The sequence below is a fragment of the Meles meles genome, chromosome 9 (genome assembly GCF_922984935.1).
Source record: "Meles meles chromosome 9, mMelMel3.1 paternal haplotype, whole genome shotgun sequence".
Taxonomy (NCBI): domain Eukaryota; kingdom Metazoa; phylum Chordata; class Mammalia; order Carnivora; family Mustelidae; genus Meles; species Meles meles.
Genome location: NC_060074.1, coordinates 56,667,108 through 56,683,102, shown reverse-complemented (window position 1 = coordinate 56,683,102; position 15,995 = coordinate 56,667,108). Strand labels below are relative to the sequence as shown.

At 41.2% G+C, this 15,995-nt stretch overlaps 1 protein-coding gene across 4 annotated transcripts in view; it reads right to left on the bottom strand.

Moving 5' to 3' along the window:
- The window catches only part of DAPL1 (death associated protein like 1), a 35,884-nt gene extending 23,820 nt beyond the window's left edge, over nucleotides 1–12,064 (bottom strand). For 2 of the 4 annotated variants that reach the window (XR_006820220.1, XM_046018059.1), the window contains exons 1-2: nucleotides 11,730–12,048; nucleotides 2,926–3,013 (exon numbers count right to left, since the gene is read on the bottom strand). Coding sequence is in view for 3 of the 4 variants with exons in the window: in XM_046018059.1 (XP_045874015.1) it covers nucleotides 2,926–3,013; nucleotides 11,730–11,961 (320 nt within the window). In the remaining variant the exon portion in view is untranslated. Of the gene's footprint in view, nucleotides 1–2,925; nucleotides 3,014–11,729 lie in introns of all 4 variants that reach the window. The other 2 variants (XM_046018061.1, XM_046018060.1) reach the window with 1 other exon arrangement.
- Between the last annotated feature and the right edge of the window lie 3,931 nt (nucleotides 12,065–15,995).

Below are 15,995 nucleotides of genomic sequence, written 5' to 3'. Positions count from 1 at the left end.
ACATAGGACCCAAAAACCTTCTACTAAGGAGGCTAAATGATTGATACAGCGACTGTCTACTTGGCCTTTAAGATTTTACTCTGCTTGGCAGTATCCAGAAGAAAAAAAAAAAATCTGCTTTGTGTGTCCATGTGCTGTAAAAATCTTTGTAGGCCAAGTTAGAATTACTGGTCTATTTTTATTTCATCTTTCCGTGGGCGTATATAGCTTGGTGACTCTTCACAACTAGCCAAACCAGCCGCCCCCAGGGATAAACACTCCCCTGACTTAGAGCCCCGTGGATTAGTTTTGACTGTTTCTGTACTTCATAAAAAGAATCACACAGCATGGACTCTTTTGCATCTGGCTTCTTTTTCTCAGGCCAATTTATTTTGTAGGAGAGCGTCAATCAGGGTTGAGCCTGCTTGTACAGCTTCTTGATGGAAACTTTGCATTTGGCACTTTTTTTTTTTTTTCTGGATGTTTGGCATTGGTGAGGGGAAGTTATTAGGACATGGACATAGATTGATGATACTTAGAAATTTATCTTCTCTGATACATTTTGCAAAAGCCATCCTCCAAGAAGATGTAGGGAAGGATGTTTGTCCATGAAAATGAGGTCCTCATATTTCCTGCATGCACTCCGGAAGCACAGCAATGTCAACGGCCGAGGGGGATTGAGGGTGGAGAGAATGAAGCTTCAGCTTCAGAGCCTCGCCTTGCACTGGCTCCTTCCTCCTTCCGGTCAGGCCAGTGCCCAGCTCTTTCATATCCATGATGTTTCATTACTTCTCTTTAAAGTGGCCCCCAGGGGCACCTGGGTGGCTCAGTGGGTTAAAGCCTCTGCCTTTGGCTCAGGTCATGATCCCAGAGTCCTGGGATCAAGCCCCACATCGGGCTCTCTGCTCAGTGGGGAGACTGCTTCCCCCTCTCTCTCTGCCTGCCTCTCTGCCTACTTGTGATCTCTGTCTGTCAAATAAATAAAATAAAAATCTTAAAAAAAAATAAATAGGGGCGCCTGGGTGGCTCAGTGGGTTAAGCCTCTGCCTTCGGCTCAGGTCATGATCTCAGGGTCCTGGGATCGAGTCCCACATCGGGCTCTCTGCTCAGCAGGAAGCCTGCTTCCCCCTCTCTCTCTGCCTGCCTCTCTGCCTACTTGTGATCTCTCTGTCAAATAAATAAAATCTTAAAAACAAACAAATAAATAAATAAAGTGGCCCCCAAATCCTATACATATCAGGCCCCCATACCTATCACTGATGCTAATGAATAGGGCAATAGAGAAGTGGAGCTATTTCCTGCTGTTTATGTTCTTCAGTGGTCCCGTTCTCCTTTTTAAAAAAGATTTTATTTATTTATTTGGGGGAGAGAGACAGAGAGAGAGAGAGAGCGAGCATGGGAGGGGTAGGAGGGTAGAGGGAGAAGCAGACTCCCTGCTGAGCAGGGAGCCAGATGTGGGACTCCATCCTGGGACTCCAGGATCATGACCTGAGCTGAAGGCAGTCGCTTAACCAACTGAGCCACCCAGGTGCCACCCCTCCCCCCATTCTCATTTTTGAATGACTATAAGACAACAACTGAATTTTTAAAGAGGGTTCCAATCTCCACTTTTTTACCTCTGGTCAGCTCTTCCCACAGCGTTCGGCTGATGCCAGAATTCACAGTTGAGTCCCCATTTCCTGAGATGCAGAGGAACGAATGCCTCGTCTACTGGCTGCCAACTAGATGTCATTTCCAAGCCATGACTTTTTAGCTCCCGAGCCCCTGGCCCAGGCATGGTAACCAGGGTCACCATAAACAGGGCTTGATCAGGTTTTAGTAACAGAATCAAACCAGCTTGCAGTTCAACAACAGTCTGGTGTCGTTTCAAGGGCTTTCTCTGTTTTAAGAACTGTCCTAGAGGCCGGGTCAGCCGCTGAGAATTTACAGCCTTGGCTTTCACTGTGTGGCAATTATTTTCTGATATCAGAAGAAACAAAAAACTTAACTGGTAATGGGGCCAATGCGCATTTCATTTTAAAAGTGGAACAAACCCTCAGAAAATTCTCTTCCCAGAAACTGGGAAGAAAACTTTAAAAATGATTTCAAAATAATTTTATATGAAAGAGCCAGAGAAATTCCCCAGTCTATTTCCCGCTGCATTCCTTTTCTGAGACTACTATACTTCCCTGCCCATCCCTGAACGTCCTCTGACTGACTCTGTTTGAATCACTCTTCAACTCATCTGTGGAAACCATGTTGAAATTGTCTCTAAAGTGTCCCCATCACCTCCTTGGAGTTTTGGACGTTTCTTTCTTTTTCAACACAGTCATTTTCCTTAACCACAGTCCCGTGCTTGGGCCATTTGTGCACCTCCGCAGCCCACAGCTCTCTGCTGAGCTGTGCCTTTTGTCAAGGTCACAGCAGAAGGAGCAGGGAGAGACCAGCTTCAGTATCTGTATGCCTTCGGGCTATGCCGAATATAGCGGCCATTATTTTCTAAATAATTGAGTGATGGATTTAAAACAACCCCCCCCCAAAAAACCATTTATTTTTAATTCAGAAGATTTGCTACAGCAGAAAGCATATTATGAATACAGGGCCAGCCTAGGGACATTATTTTAAAGGCTAATTTGAAAATAGGATCAAGGAACATGAGTCAGGTTTGGATGCACTCAGGATTGTGCTTTGTAAGTACAAGGGAGCTGGGCGGGCTGCAGAGAGGAGGAGGATGTGGGTCATGAGTGGGCCCAGAGAGAGTTTTCTAGAAGGTAGCAACCTTTCACCTGAATGTGCCTTTCATCTTTAGCCCCTGTCCCCACTCCTCAGCTGGCTGGCTCTAACCCTGTTCAGTAAAGGCCTGGGAGCCTTGGTTTATCGTAAAATTCAGGGAGGTCTCTGACTTCTGTAAGCAGTCACTCAAAACTCCTTGAAGTGATGAAGGAGAAGAAATTAAGTAATCCCTACCTTGTTTTCTCTAATCCTGTTTTTTTGGTATGTCTCTCCAGGACGCCAATTTCTTGTTTTTTGGAAATTCGCATTCCTCCAGCCTTTACTATAAACAAACAAGCATCAAACAAACAAACAAACAAAAAAACCCAAAACAAATAAACAAACAAGCATCAACACAGGAGTTGTGATTAGAATAAAAACAGTAGGCTTGCTTTTCTTATTCAAGGTATGAATTAAGATTTGAAAAGAACTTTAGAACTTACTTTTTGAAGATCTAAACTTTTATCTAAAATGACACAATAAAACGTTACCTTGAACTGAATAGAAGAAAAAATGTTGTGTTAGGCAGAAAAGGTGGGGAAGCGGAGAAGGGCTGAGGTCTGCTTGTTTATGTTCAGAGAGCAGGAACTGAGGCTAAGAAAAGTAGCAGAGGTTTACACCTTTGGTTTGGGGAGGAGAACAGCAACATACTACCTTGGGCATTTCACTGAAAAACATTTTTTTCTTGTTATCAAATCAATTATGCTTTTTATGATAGCCACAGACAATTACAATATGACCCTCTTGTTTTCCCACAAGATTAAAGTTTGTGCAAGGCTTGCACTTTTTTTTTTTCTTTTCAACTGAAGCATTCAAAAGCACAGATTCTGAGAGATGAGCCAAAAGTCAGGGCATGTGATGGTAACAGCCATTTAATTCAAGAGAGATGCCTCTGATCCCACTGGAACCCCACCTTCCATCCCAGACCCTAAACCTCCGGACATTGGCCAAGCTCAGATGTTCTAATGAGTAATTAAACTACATTAAAAATCCTGCCATTCAGGAGATCAATTAGTGTTAATTAGGCTACAGATGACCTAACAGCAATTCAAGTGTTTAACAATGTCAGATGAAATCAACTTTTGAAAAGGAACAACCCATTTCAGATTGCTAGTCAAAGCAAATACTTCTTTCTGTTCCCAGGAAATTTGCACATCTAAAATCTGACAAGCTCAAATGAGCAAAAGCTAAATGGACATTGATTTGTTTGAACCTGTTAATTCTTTTTATGGAAATGTCAAATTGGCAAATTCCAAAGCTCGGTCTAATAAAATGAAAAGTAAGGAAAACCTATTCTATTTCTCAATGCACTTAGAAATTTGATTTTATCACTGTTCTTTAAAAATTATTACATATATTGCTGATTTTGTGAAATATGCATAAGGCACATAACTCAAAAAGTGTGAAAGAGTCTGCATTCTCTCTCCCACCATTATTTCTAGCCCCTAGTTCATCTCCTAGATACTGCTCATGTTAGACATGTCCTATGTGTTCATCCCAGATACTGCACATATTATTACTCTTGTTTAAATGGCAGCATAAGATACACACTGTTCTACATCTTGTTTGTTTATATTTTTCATTCAATCATATATTTTGGAGTAAATTCTCTATCTATCTATATAGAGAGAAATGCGTCGTTCTTTTTAACATCTGCTTTAAATTTTCATTATGTGAACGTCCTGTATTTACTTAACCAATTCCCAAATATTAGACGTTTCAGATGTTTCTAATTCATTGATGTCACAAACAATGCTAAAACAAATATCCTTTTATATGCATAATTTTGCACAAGTGCAAGTATACCCGTGGGATAAATTCCTACACGTGATCTTGTTAGTTCTGAAGGGTATGTGCTTTCAAAATTTTGTTACAACTTGCCAAATTGCCTTTCCCAGAGGCTGTACCAGTTACAGCCTCAGGAACGAAGATGACAGGGATTTTTTCCTCTTACTTTAGCAGCAATGGGAGCTGCAAAATATTTGGTTTTGTCGACCAGGAAGTTAAAAAAGAAAGATAACGTGTTTTAATTTGCATTTCTTCTATTTTACTAAAGGTTGAGCTTATTTCTGTGTTTTGAAGCCATTTCTATTTTCTCTTTATGAGCTGTTCAAATTTTTGTCTATTTTTTTAATGGTATTGCTTTAAATTTAAAGATTTTTTTTAAAAGGGAAAATTCACGTGTTTATATTTGTGGTGACTCTATTCAAGAACATGGTATGCATTTTCATTGTTCACATTGTTCACATCCCTCAGTAACTGGTTCGCATAAATCTTTTTTTGCCAAGTTTATTCCTTAAGCATTTTACCTTGGTTGCTGCTTTGTAAAGGGGGTCAATTCTTCAATTATAACTCTGACAGATTGTTGTTCTTGTACCACTGACTTTATACCCAGAACTTATTGAGTTCTTACTGTTTATAATTTTTTTGTTGTTGATTCCCTTGGGTTTTTAAGGTAAAAAAACATTATATAACCTGTAAAGAATTATAGTACTACTTCCTGTAGAATAATGTTAAATAGTCATGATGGTTGATATCTTCATTATAATAATTTTTAAGGGATTGCTTTTAATTTTTTTCATTACATATGATGTGTACTTAGGTGGATACACACACATATACACAAAAATATATATGTATATGTAATATATATATATTTTTTTCAAATTAGGGAAATGTTCTTCTATTACTATTTCGTTGGGCTTGAAAATTACAAATGCCTATTTAACATTCATGGATATGATCCATGATTTTTATCCTTCATGTGGTTACTTATATTAACAGATATTAATCTATACAGATAGATTAATGGTTGTCTTACTATCAAACCATTCTTGCATTCATGGAATAAACTCCACTTGGTCATTTTGAATTATCAAATTGTTTTTTCATTGACTATAAAAGCTTCTCATGAGAATTTTGCAGTATTAGAGTCAGTCTAGGAAAAGAATGCTATTTTTACACATGGTCTGCTTTAAATTCCTGCACACCCAGAGAGAGACACATATTATATGAGAAAAAGGCATGCAGAGTAATCAGCAACAGAAATCAAATGATGAGAAAACATCTGAACAGATACAGAATGTAGATGTGAAATAAACCAAGGGATGGCTTTCCCAGGAAGACGGAGGAGGGAGTGCCTCTGTGTGAAGGGGCTGGTGTTCACAGCCCCTGACTCTTGTGCTGAGAGGAGCCAAACAGGAGGTCTAAAGGTTGGGCCTTCCGTACCCCTCCCAACTGTGTTTTTCTTTCTCCCTGTGAGAGGTGCTTTTGAAATATGGAGTGCTGTAATTATTTTCTTATTAACATTCCTTGTGTTTTCCCTGATGCTGTTGTTTCTATGTATTTATTCTACCTAGACTGATTATTATCACCAACTATAGAAGCAAACTTGTTAATAGTTAAAATAAGCAATAGTCAAAAATGAGATGCCCTTTGGAATGTTGAGTTTTGTGCTACTTATTTGCAAAAACCTTGACAACCTACAAGTCAAGAGGAGAGGGGCCAGTGTGAGGAATGGAGCCACATCACAGGAGGAACTAGGGAGTATGGAAACGTCACTTCCGAAAAAGACAGACTCAAGAGAATGTAGGTGGCATCTTCAAAGATCTGAGGGGCTATCATGTGGAGGAAGAATGGTTTTCTGGTGAGGAATTTTTTTTTTTTTTTTAAGTAGATTCCAGGTGTGGGGCCCAATGTAGGGTTCAAACTCACCACCCTGAGATCAAGACCCTGAAATTAAGACCTGAACTGAGATCAAGAGTCAAATGCAGGGGCGCTTGGGTGGCTCAGTGGGTTAAAGCCTCTGCCTTTGGCTCAGGTCATGATCCCAGGGTCCTGGAATCGAGCCCTGCATCGGGCTCTCTGTTCAGCAGTGAGTCTTCTTCCCTGCATCTCTCTCTCTGCCTGCCTCTCTGCCTACTCGTGATCTCTGTCTGTCAAATAAATAAATAAATAAAATCTTAACAACAACAAAAAAAGAGTCAAATGCTAAACCAACTCAGCCACCCAGACACCCATGCTGGTGAGGAGATTTTATGTCGGGTCAGATAGTTCTACCCCTACTGAGCTCTGGGACCTTGAGCAAGACACTTAAATCCCTCTAAGACTCAGTTTCTGCATCCTTCAATAAGAATAATTGTTCAGGTAACTCTAGACAATAGAGATGACATGAGCACCCGGTTTATGGTAATTGTTATTACTTGTATTTACTTGATGTTTTTCCAGAGGAGAGACTGAAGACCAAAGGATAAATGTTCCAGAAAGGTAGAGCCTGGCTACTAGCCTGGCTAGTTTGTATTATTCAAAGGGTGCCTAGTACAACAGTAAGTCCCTTGGCTCTCAGTGCGTTCAAGAAAAGAAGTGCCCTGCCATGAACATCTTAGGAGGACCTGGGGGAATTTGACAGAAGTTGAAGTAGGTGATCTTTATCATTAAGTCTTTGCCTCCAAAATAAAATCACTTTCATATATATATGGCACTTAACAGAGAAGTAAATACCAGAAGAAATTGAAGAATGTATTCTTAAGAATAAAAAGACAGAAAGATTTGAGGGGAAATTAAAAATCCTCCCAGAAGATTCCTACTTTCATCCAGGAGTCTTTGGATCCTCTCTGTGATGGGGCTCTATGCTCTAACTCGGTGATTTAGGAGGCATAAGTAAACCACACACATCTTGGATTTCCAGAGCACAGTTCTTGTATCAAACTTGTTCTGGTAGGTAATTTGCTTGGTCAGCCACATACAGCAGAAAGACACAGAAGATAATATCCCCATACTCTACATGGACATACTAAGATATAGATTAAGGCTCCTCGTACTACTTAGGGTGACTGAACTGGATGGAACCAGTTTGTGGGAGGGTCATCATCAAAGCTCTGCTGGGAACACTAGTCACACAGGTCTCCCAGAATTGAGATAAACCACTGTAAATAAATATATACAATCCGACACAATCAGATACTGCCCATATTCGATAGACCAGGTAGGTCCAACTCATGAGAACTCTTGAAGTTTCACTGTATCTAACTTAGTTTACTTAAAGTTGTAGTAATTTACACAATTCCATGTTTGGGACTATAATGCCTTTTGAACTTCTATAGAAGGAATAATTGGAATTGGGCAAGGTAAAATATGAACTGATTTTAACATTTTAACAGTTGAGTACAAATACATAAGATAAGACTTTATTCAAAATGAACTAGAGATTTAAAAAATGTAAAAGAGAGAGATGCCCTTCTGGATAATTTCATTAGAAAATCTAAATTTATGTGGGGAAAATGAACCTTTGCTGAGCAAGCATTATACTCTTCTGGCTGCTTTTATAGTTTATAACTTTGCAAAAATAGGCACTTGAGTTTAGGATGCTATATGATACTCTTCCAGCTAAGATTTTCCAGACAACAGTTTCTGGTAGAGGATAGTCAAGATAAAGAAAGACACATCTGCCTGCAAAAGAAGCTTTTCTCTTTCACGAATCAGTGGAAAATGGACAGGAAAAGGCTGAGTAACAGAAAGGTTTGTGAACATGCTGCCTTGTGACTGAGCTGTTATATTTGAGGATTTTAACTAAAAGTTGAGATGAATAAAAGTGATTTTATTTTCACTTTGCATTTAGAGTCAGTTTGTCAGCCCATTTTAAGATGTCAATCGAGACCCAAAAGGAAAGTCAGGAAAAGGTGGTGAAGTAAAGAGAGAGGGTTCTAGAGCAGGGGAGCATGGGGCCCCCTTTATTTTCAGATCTCAGCCCCACTGCCCGCACTAGCTGCATGGCTTCCGGCTAGTCCCTCAACCTTGCTGACATTTAGTTTGCTCCTCTGTGAAACAAGGATGACAGTGCATCGCCAGTCTGCAGGGCTGCGGCCGTGTCTAGGAAAGCAGCTGGTCTTGCAGTCAATGTCTGGGGTACTGGGTCTTACAACCTCTCCTCGAGCCTCACAGATCAACCCCCATACATTGACTTGAGCAGACGGGAGTTGAGAAAAGGAAGCCTGTGGTGTTTATTCTATTTTAAATGATCTGGGCCCTTTTGTAGCTATGGCTTCCCCCTCATTTTCTGTATTAGATTCACACTTGCACATGTCTCCAAACTTCCCTCTCTCATTAGTGAGCCAGAAAACTGATTCTCTCTGGGGGTTTCAAAGTGACCCCTCTGAAGGCTCTGATTCATTTGACTTAAACCCAGTTACAACGTGCAAGAAATACAGAAAACCTCGGAACACCTGCTCTTTCTAGTTCATTGTGTACTTCGCTTCCTTCTATCACCTTCTGCTCACAGATTTTTGGCCATTCACGTGATGGGTTTCCTCTAAAACTGAGAGCACCGCAAAAAAACAGAAAATCCAAAGCTAAGCTGAATAGCACCTAGACCACCTCAAGCTTAATGTAGTCTTGCTTCCCAGCACAAACTGATAACCAGGGCTAACCAAAATGAGATGTATATTATATTAATATACAAAAAAGAAACATGACTAAGCACTCCACATGGAGGTGGGAAAGAATGACAGCTGGTTGATTTCTGAGAGGTTTCATTTTCAACTATGAGGAGGCAAGCACATTTATCTTGTCCATTTCCTTCAGTTTCCTTCTGTTCTGACTGCCGCGGTCGTGCCTCGTGCAGCCGTGAACATCAGAACCCCTTGCGAGCGATAGGGAAGGATCATTCCTTCTGCCAGAGGTGTGTTTCACTGAGGCCTGCATTTTAAGGAGACTAACATTCACGTGTCAGCTGCTTTACATGGGTTTTCTCCTTTAATTATCATAACAACCTAATAGTATCGATGCTATTTATTAGCTGCTGCTTTAAAGATGAGGATTCTGGGGCACCTGGGTGGCTCAGTGGGTAAAAGCCTCTGCCTTCGGCTCAGGTCATGATCTCAGGGTCTTGGGATCGAGCCACGCATTTGGGCTCTCTGCTCAGCAGGAGCCTGCCTGCCCCCCTCTCTCTGCCTGCCTTTCTGCCTACTTGTTATCTTTGTCTGACAAATAAATAAATAAAATCTTAAAAAAAAAAAAAAAAGATGAGGATTCTGCAGCCAGGGGTATGGAATGAAGGCAGAGGGTAAGCCGAGACTCTGCCCGATTCCAAAGGTGGTGTCAGACCCTTCCCGCCATATCGCACCTGCTGCCCACTTTCAGGGATCTCTATTTTGCTTATAAAAATCAGGTGAAGATTTAGCGGCGTTTTGGCAATGAATTATTGTTCCATCAATAACATTTTGCACCACAGCAAACTGGTTCAGATTTAAAATATGTAGCAAGACAAGCTGAAGGATGAGGTTTCTTTGTTTCTTTGCTCTCAGTGGGGAGGCAAAAGTCTGCCTTCATCTCCATCCTAATTACCCCAAACCTCTTATCTGTAGTGTCACAGTTCACAATAATTAATTGTCATGCCAGGGGCATTGTGACATGCTTGATGGAGTCATGGTGTGCTATGTACACAGAGTAATTAGCAATCATTAGCGGTGGGACAGAAAGTTCCTGGTGGTTTCATTCAAACTTTCATTTGGTTAAGTTTATCTCTGTGTTCTTTGTGCATAAATGTAATTTAGTGAATCTGGTTTTAGCTTCTCCGTTTCATGAAGGATTGGGGTGGAAGAGGTGAGGAAAGAATGTATTCTTTTTTTCCCTCTCTGTAATGAATGTTTCTTCTAATAATTTGCATGTATAGTTCCTGACCATTAGTTAGCATCAACTTTACTTTGTTTATTTTATTTTGTTTATTTATTTTAAGAGAGGTGGGGAGGGGCAGAGGGAGAGAGCAGCCCAAGCAGGCTCCACACCCAGTTCCGAGCCTGATATGGGGCTTGATCTCACAACCCTGAGATCATGACCTGAGCCGAAATCAAGAGTGTGATGCTCAACTGACTGAGCCACCCAGGTGCCCCAGCATCATTAACTTTAAATACAGATAATGTTAACTATGCCAAATCCAATTACAAGTATAAAAGGTCAGGAGTCTGCCACAGGAAACCGGGACACAGTGCCTAGAACTTAAAGCTCAGAATTAGTAGTAAAATTCAGACTCTTTTCAGATGAGCGGTCGAACCTCTGTGTCCATTTTCGAAGCTTTCCGAAGGTGATTCCTGCCAGCATCCCCTGCAGCAAAGATGACTGAAATAACCTTGGCTTAGAGGTGCCAAAGCATTATGCCAATAAACAAATTTTGTCAATGGAGAAAGGCAAGAACAAAGTGGTCAAGATTTTGAGATGTTTCTTAAGGTAAAAAAGAAGGAAGACAGATGAAAGAACATAAAACTGGCTAAAAATAGACCTGCTCACCTCAGCCAATCTGTATGAACAATAAGTACAATAAAGCTAACTTCCATATTACAGAGAGTCTACGTTAAGAAAAAGAAGAATAAAGAGTGAGAGAAAACTATGGCTACTTTGCCAAATACTTTGATTGCTACCTTCCCCAGTCAGCCCCCTCCAGTGCTTGGGTCTGCATTAAAAAGTGCTCCTCAGCTTGAAGACAAGGCAAACTACATTCTGGATAACACTGCCCAACCCCAAAGCCTGAGAAGAGAGAGAAAAATAAAGTTGCTGTCCTCTGTGTGGAAGCTGACTTGCCTGGGTCCGAAGTCAGAGGATGCACAGTCATTTTGGGGCGACTGAGACTTAGAGCTGGCTCCTCTTGGGAAGAAGGTTGCCATGGCAGTAAATTGCCTTCCTGTGGACGCCTCGCTGCTAACCTACAGCCCAGGATGGAAGGTCCAACCTTAGCTCTCCCCTTTCACAAGCTCTGAATCCCTTATCCCTTCATCTCTAATGAGGTTTTAATTCAGCTGGGGCTTGACCAATCCTCAGGCGGTGTATACACAAGCCCGGAGAGTGCTAAGATGTAGGAGGCAATGAGGTCGTGTGACGCTAAAGTGACAAGGGAACTCTGAGAACCTCGGCTCTGCTGGGGAGCCCCTGTTGCAGGCACTGATGGGAAGAGGAGCAGCAGGGAGACCGGTGCGCTCTGCAGGATGGCAGAGGGCAGGTGGGCAGCCTACCTGCAGGAGGATGCCCCCCTTTCAGCGGGGAGAGCAGGACTTGCACTTCATTTGCCATAGCTTGTGCCAGTGCCAGTGCCAAGGCCACGATGGTGCTCCGGAGGCTGGAGGCTGTGTGCCAGCTGCTGCCGCCCCAGTGCAGCCTGGCTTTATATGGGCAGGGGGCGGGGCCCCTTAAGGGCATTGCTGAGCAGCAACAGGGCTTGTCACCGAGCTTTGTGGGAACCCACATCTCCTTGGCAAGTTTTCTCTTCAAAGAAAACTTTCTTCTTGGTCCCTTTATCTCAGAAGGCAAGGTAGACAGCTGAAGGAAACTCCCATTTTCTTTTGCCAGAGGAAGGGGAGAGGATGAAGTTCAGGGCAACCCTTTTTCTTTCTAACTATCCCTCCATCAAGTATATATGGTGCACCTACAATGTGACAGAAACGACAAGGAGGTCAAGATTTTTGTTTCAAGACATCTGTAGGCTTGCTGAAGAGGCGACTAGAAAACAAAGACGATGTCTTTGCCCCAGCCTTTGCAACCGTAAGCATTCACGCTAAGAAAGGAAGTGGGGATGTGCGCAGAGACTTCTGTACAAGGATGGCAATCATGCATTCCTCTTTCTTTTTGTTATTTTTTTAGATTGACTGGTATCAATACAACATCCCAAATTAGAGAGGGATCGTTAAGATATAACCACGAGAATACTCTGTACATATAACGTATCATATTCTCAGATAATATTTAATGATGTGAAAACTTTCATGGTCAGATAGTGAAAAAATAGGCTAGAAGCCAATGGATGCCTATTTTGCTAAAAAGAAAAAGTCCAAATTTCAGTTTTATTGTATCTCCCGTGCTGATCAAAGTTGGGTGTATGGCAGTTACTAAGACATATTTCTTTGTTCTTCAATACAATTAAAAACTTCTGTTCTTCAAAAAGAAAAAAAAAAACTTTTTCTCTTCAGAAAGTATTGTTAAGGAAATGAAGACCAGCCACAAGCTAAGGGGAAGATAAAAAAATGTGTAGAACACATTCCAGTAAGTACTGGCATCTAGAATACATAAAGAAACAACTCAGTAATAAGAAAACAAATGACCCAATTTTTAAAAATGGGCAAAAGATTATAAAACAAAAATTTCACAAAGTAGAGATACTGACAAGTGCATAAAAAGATGTTCAACGTCATTCATTATCAGGAAAACGAAAATCAAAACCACAATGAAATATATTACATATGTATTAGAATGGCTTACCCCCCCCCAAAATGGAAAACACAGCATCCTAATGAAGATGTGGGGTGACTGAAACTCTCATCCTTGGCTGGTGAGAATGCAAACTGGTAAAGCCATTTTGGAAGCTGGTATGACAGTTTCTTGTCAAATTTCTTATAACATTAGTCACATGCTTACTGTATGAATAACAATCCAATTTCTAGGAATTTTCCCAAGAGAAATAAAAACACATGTACACACAAAAATCTGTATGAATTGGGCATAGCCATACAATAGGATATTACTCAGCAAGGGGCTCCTGGGTGGCTCAGTCAGTTAAACGTCTGACTCTTGATTTCAGCTCCAGGTCATGATCTCAGGGTCATGAGATCGAGCTCCATGTTGGGTTCCACACTGAGCATGGAGCTTACTTAAGACTGTCTCTCTCCCTCTCTCTCTGCCCCTCCCCAACCCCTGTGCTCTCTCTCTCTTTAAAGAAAAAAAATTACTCAGCAATAATAACAAACAGATATTTACACGCAACAACACAGATGAATCTCAAAAGCATTATGCTAAATGCTAAAGAAGTACATTTTAAAAAGCCGCTTACTGTACAACTCCATTTGTATGACATTCATGAAAAGCCAAAACTACTGGACAAGAAATCAGATTTGATTGCCATAGGAGGGGGTGGGGGTCTAATCACAAAGGGGCAGGAGGGGATTTTGAGGCTGTTAGAAATGTTCAGGAGAATGTAGTGGCGATTACATTCATCACACATCATATACATATCACATAAAAGTGGTGAATTTTACTGTATGCAAATTATACCTCAGTAAACAACAAAAATATCTATTTGTTAAATAAATGAATGAAAATATCCCAGAATGTTAAGAGTAGTTGTCTATAGGTGGGACAATTATGTGTTGACTTTATTATCTTCTGTATTACTTTTATTTATTTATTTATTTATTAAGCTTCTATTTTTTAATTTAATTTTATTTTTTAAATTTATTTTATTTATTAAGCCCAACAAAGGTCTTGAACTCACGAACCTGAGATCAAGACCTGAGCTGAGATCAAGAGTCAGATGCTTAGCCGACTGAGCCACCCAGGCACCCTGTTTCTGTATTACTGTAAAAGCAATAAAACTCAATAAAAACTTTTTTGGGGGAAAAGGGTGTTGAAATGTTGTGACCAAGGTAGGTGCCTGCTGTGGGAACCAAGAGAAAGGATTGTCTCTATCTAGTAAACATTTGTAAGTGCCTTCCCTTTAGAGTCCTAGACTAGGAGCTAGGTCCTAGACTAGGACCTAGACTAGAGTCCTAGACCCCGCTGACAAAACCGCGCCCCGGCTTTCAAAGAATCTCCCAGTCTCATGGAGGATGTAGATGATGACATGAGAAGAAGGTGAAGAGGATTCCCTCTGTGGCTGACAATAAAAATGTCATTTCTATTAAGGAAATGACGACAAGCCAGTGATGACAGAAATGTTCTGTATCTGCTCAGACCAAGAGGGGAGCCACGGCCCCATTTGATATGGGCACTTGAAATGTGGCTGATGGAACAGAGAAATCAAATCTTCAATTTGATGAAAATTAAGTAATTACACAATTTAAATTAAAATTTAAATATCCATATAAATAGCTACCTGTGGCTTGTGGCTACCATTTTGGATAGCACAGGTCTGCAGCATAAAACCTAATGCATGATTGTTTGTTGCCCAGAATTCACTGATCAGCCTCGATTTCTGCAAGGGTCAGAAGGCAGGGAAGGCATCAAAGAGCAGTCACCGTTCTGAGAAGCCGCGCAGAGGGCAGCCCAACTGGATCAGAACAAAATGCGTGTCTGGGCAAGGAAGGCTGCTTCTGAGCAAATGCTTGCTTTACCATGAAGTTACAATAAATCGAATTCCTTTCACCTCATTCACGGGCAAGGCTTTTGACAGTGGATGTGTGCTTTGACTTTCTGGAGAGTGAGTTAGTTGGCAACATTTTCAAGATGGAAACCAGTGTTCTCACAGCCCTAAATAAAAACCCTTAGGCTCTGTGCCCTTGACATCCAAGAAGGACCACTGCGATCTGAGATAACAGGAGTGATGGTGTCCAGGAGCTGATGGTGAAGGAGGAAGAACCGAGGTGAGGGGAAGGGCGTAAGTCGAGTCAGCCGGCCTCCCCTCTCTCTCCTATCCTTCCTAACCCGATGCATTTCACATGAGCCTCCCAGACGAATATGTAATGTGTTAATTTTTGTCTTGTTGACTTCTGCCCCAAATAGAAAGTAACCACAAGTTATTAATAGGACTGTAAACGGGGTTTTGTAAGGAGTGGCATAACCTACAAAGAGACGGTAGACCTGCTTTACTGTGGAAACATGAGAGGAAGAAGGGAAAAGCGAAAATGAGGCCCATGTGTTTTTCCCCCCAGGCCTCTTCCAGCTTGTTCCTTCCCACCCTGCCACCATCTCTGCTTCCATGGGAACAGGAGGTCTGGAGTCCCAAATCCGACTCCCTTGGTGCAGGTGCACCACTGTGGGGCGGCACCCTGGGGGGGGTGGGGTCCTCCCTTGCTGGATCTTAAGGAAGTCATTAAAAGCCCACGCCTATTTTGCAGGCTGTGAGGTGAGGATAGCCTGGATTTCTTTGGGGATGGACTACAGCCTCCAGCAGGATGAAAGTCTCATCCAAAAAAAGGCAACCTGTTATTACCCTTTAAATAGGCTTATAAACCTCATTTTAAGAGGATTATTGGTCTAGGTAATTATAATGGGAGAGTAGTTCTGCTAGGACCAAAGTATTTGAAATTGTGCTTAGTAATGCTAACAGCCTAGTAAAATGGCTTCTCATGACAGTGAAGTTGCCAGATAGCTTTTTGTCTTGTAAGTGAAAGGACAATATAACATTAAAGACATTAATAATATTTTAAAATTATACAACACTTTCATCGTAGTACTTTCTTCTTTTAATTTGTGTGTGTGGAGCTATCATTAGCTTTTTCATATGATCACAAGTTTGCAGTGGGCAGTTCATTTTTATATTTGGCTTTTTTTTTTTTTAAGATTTTATTTAT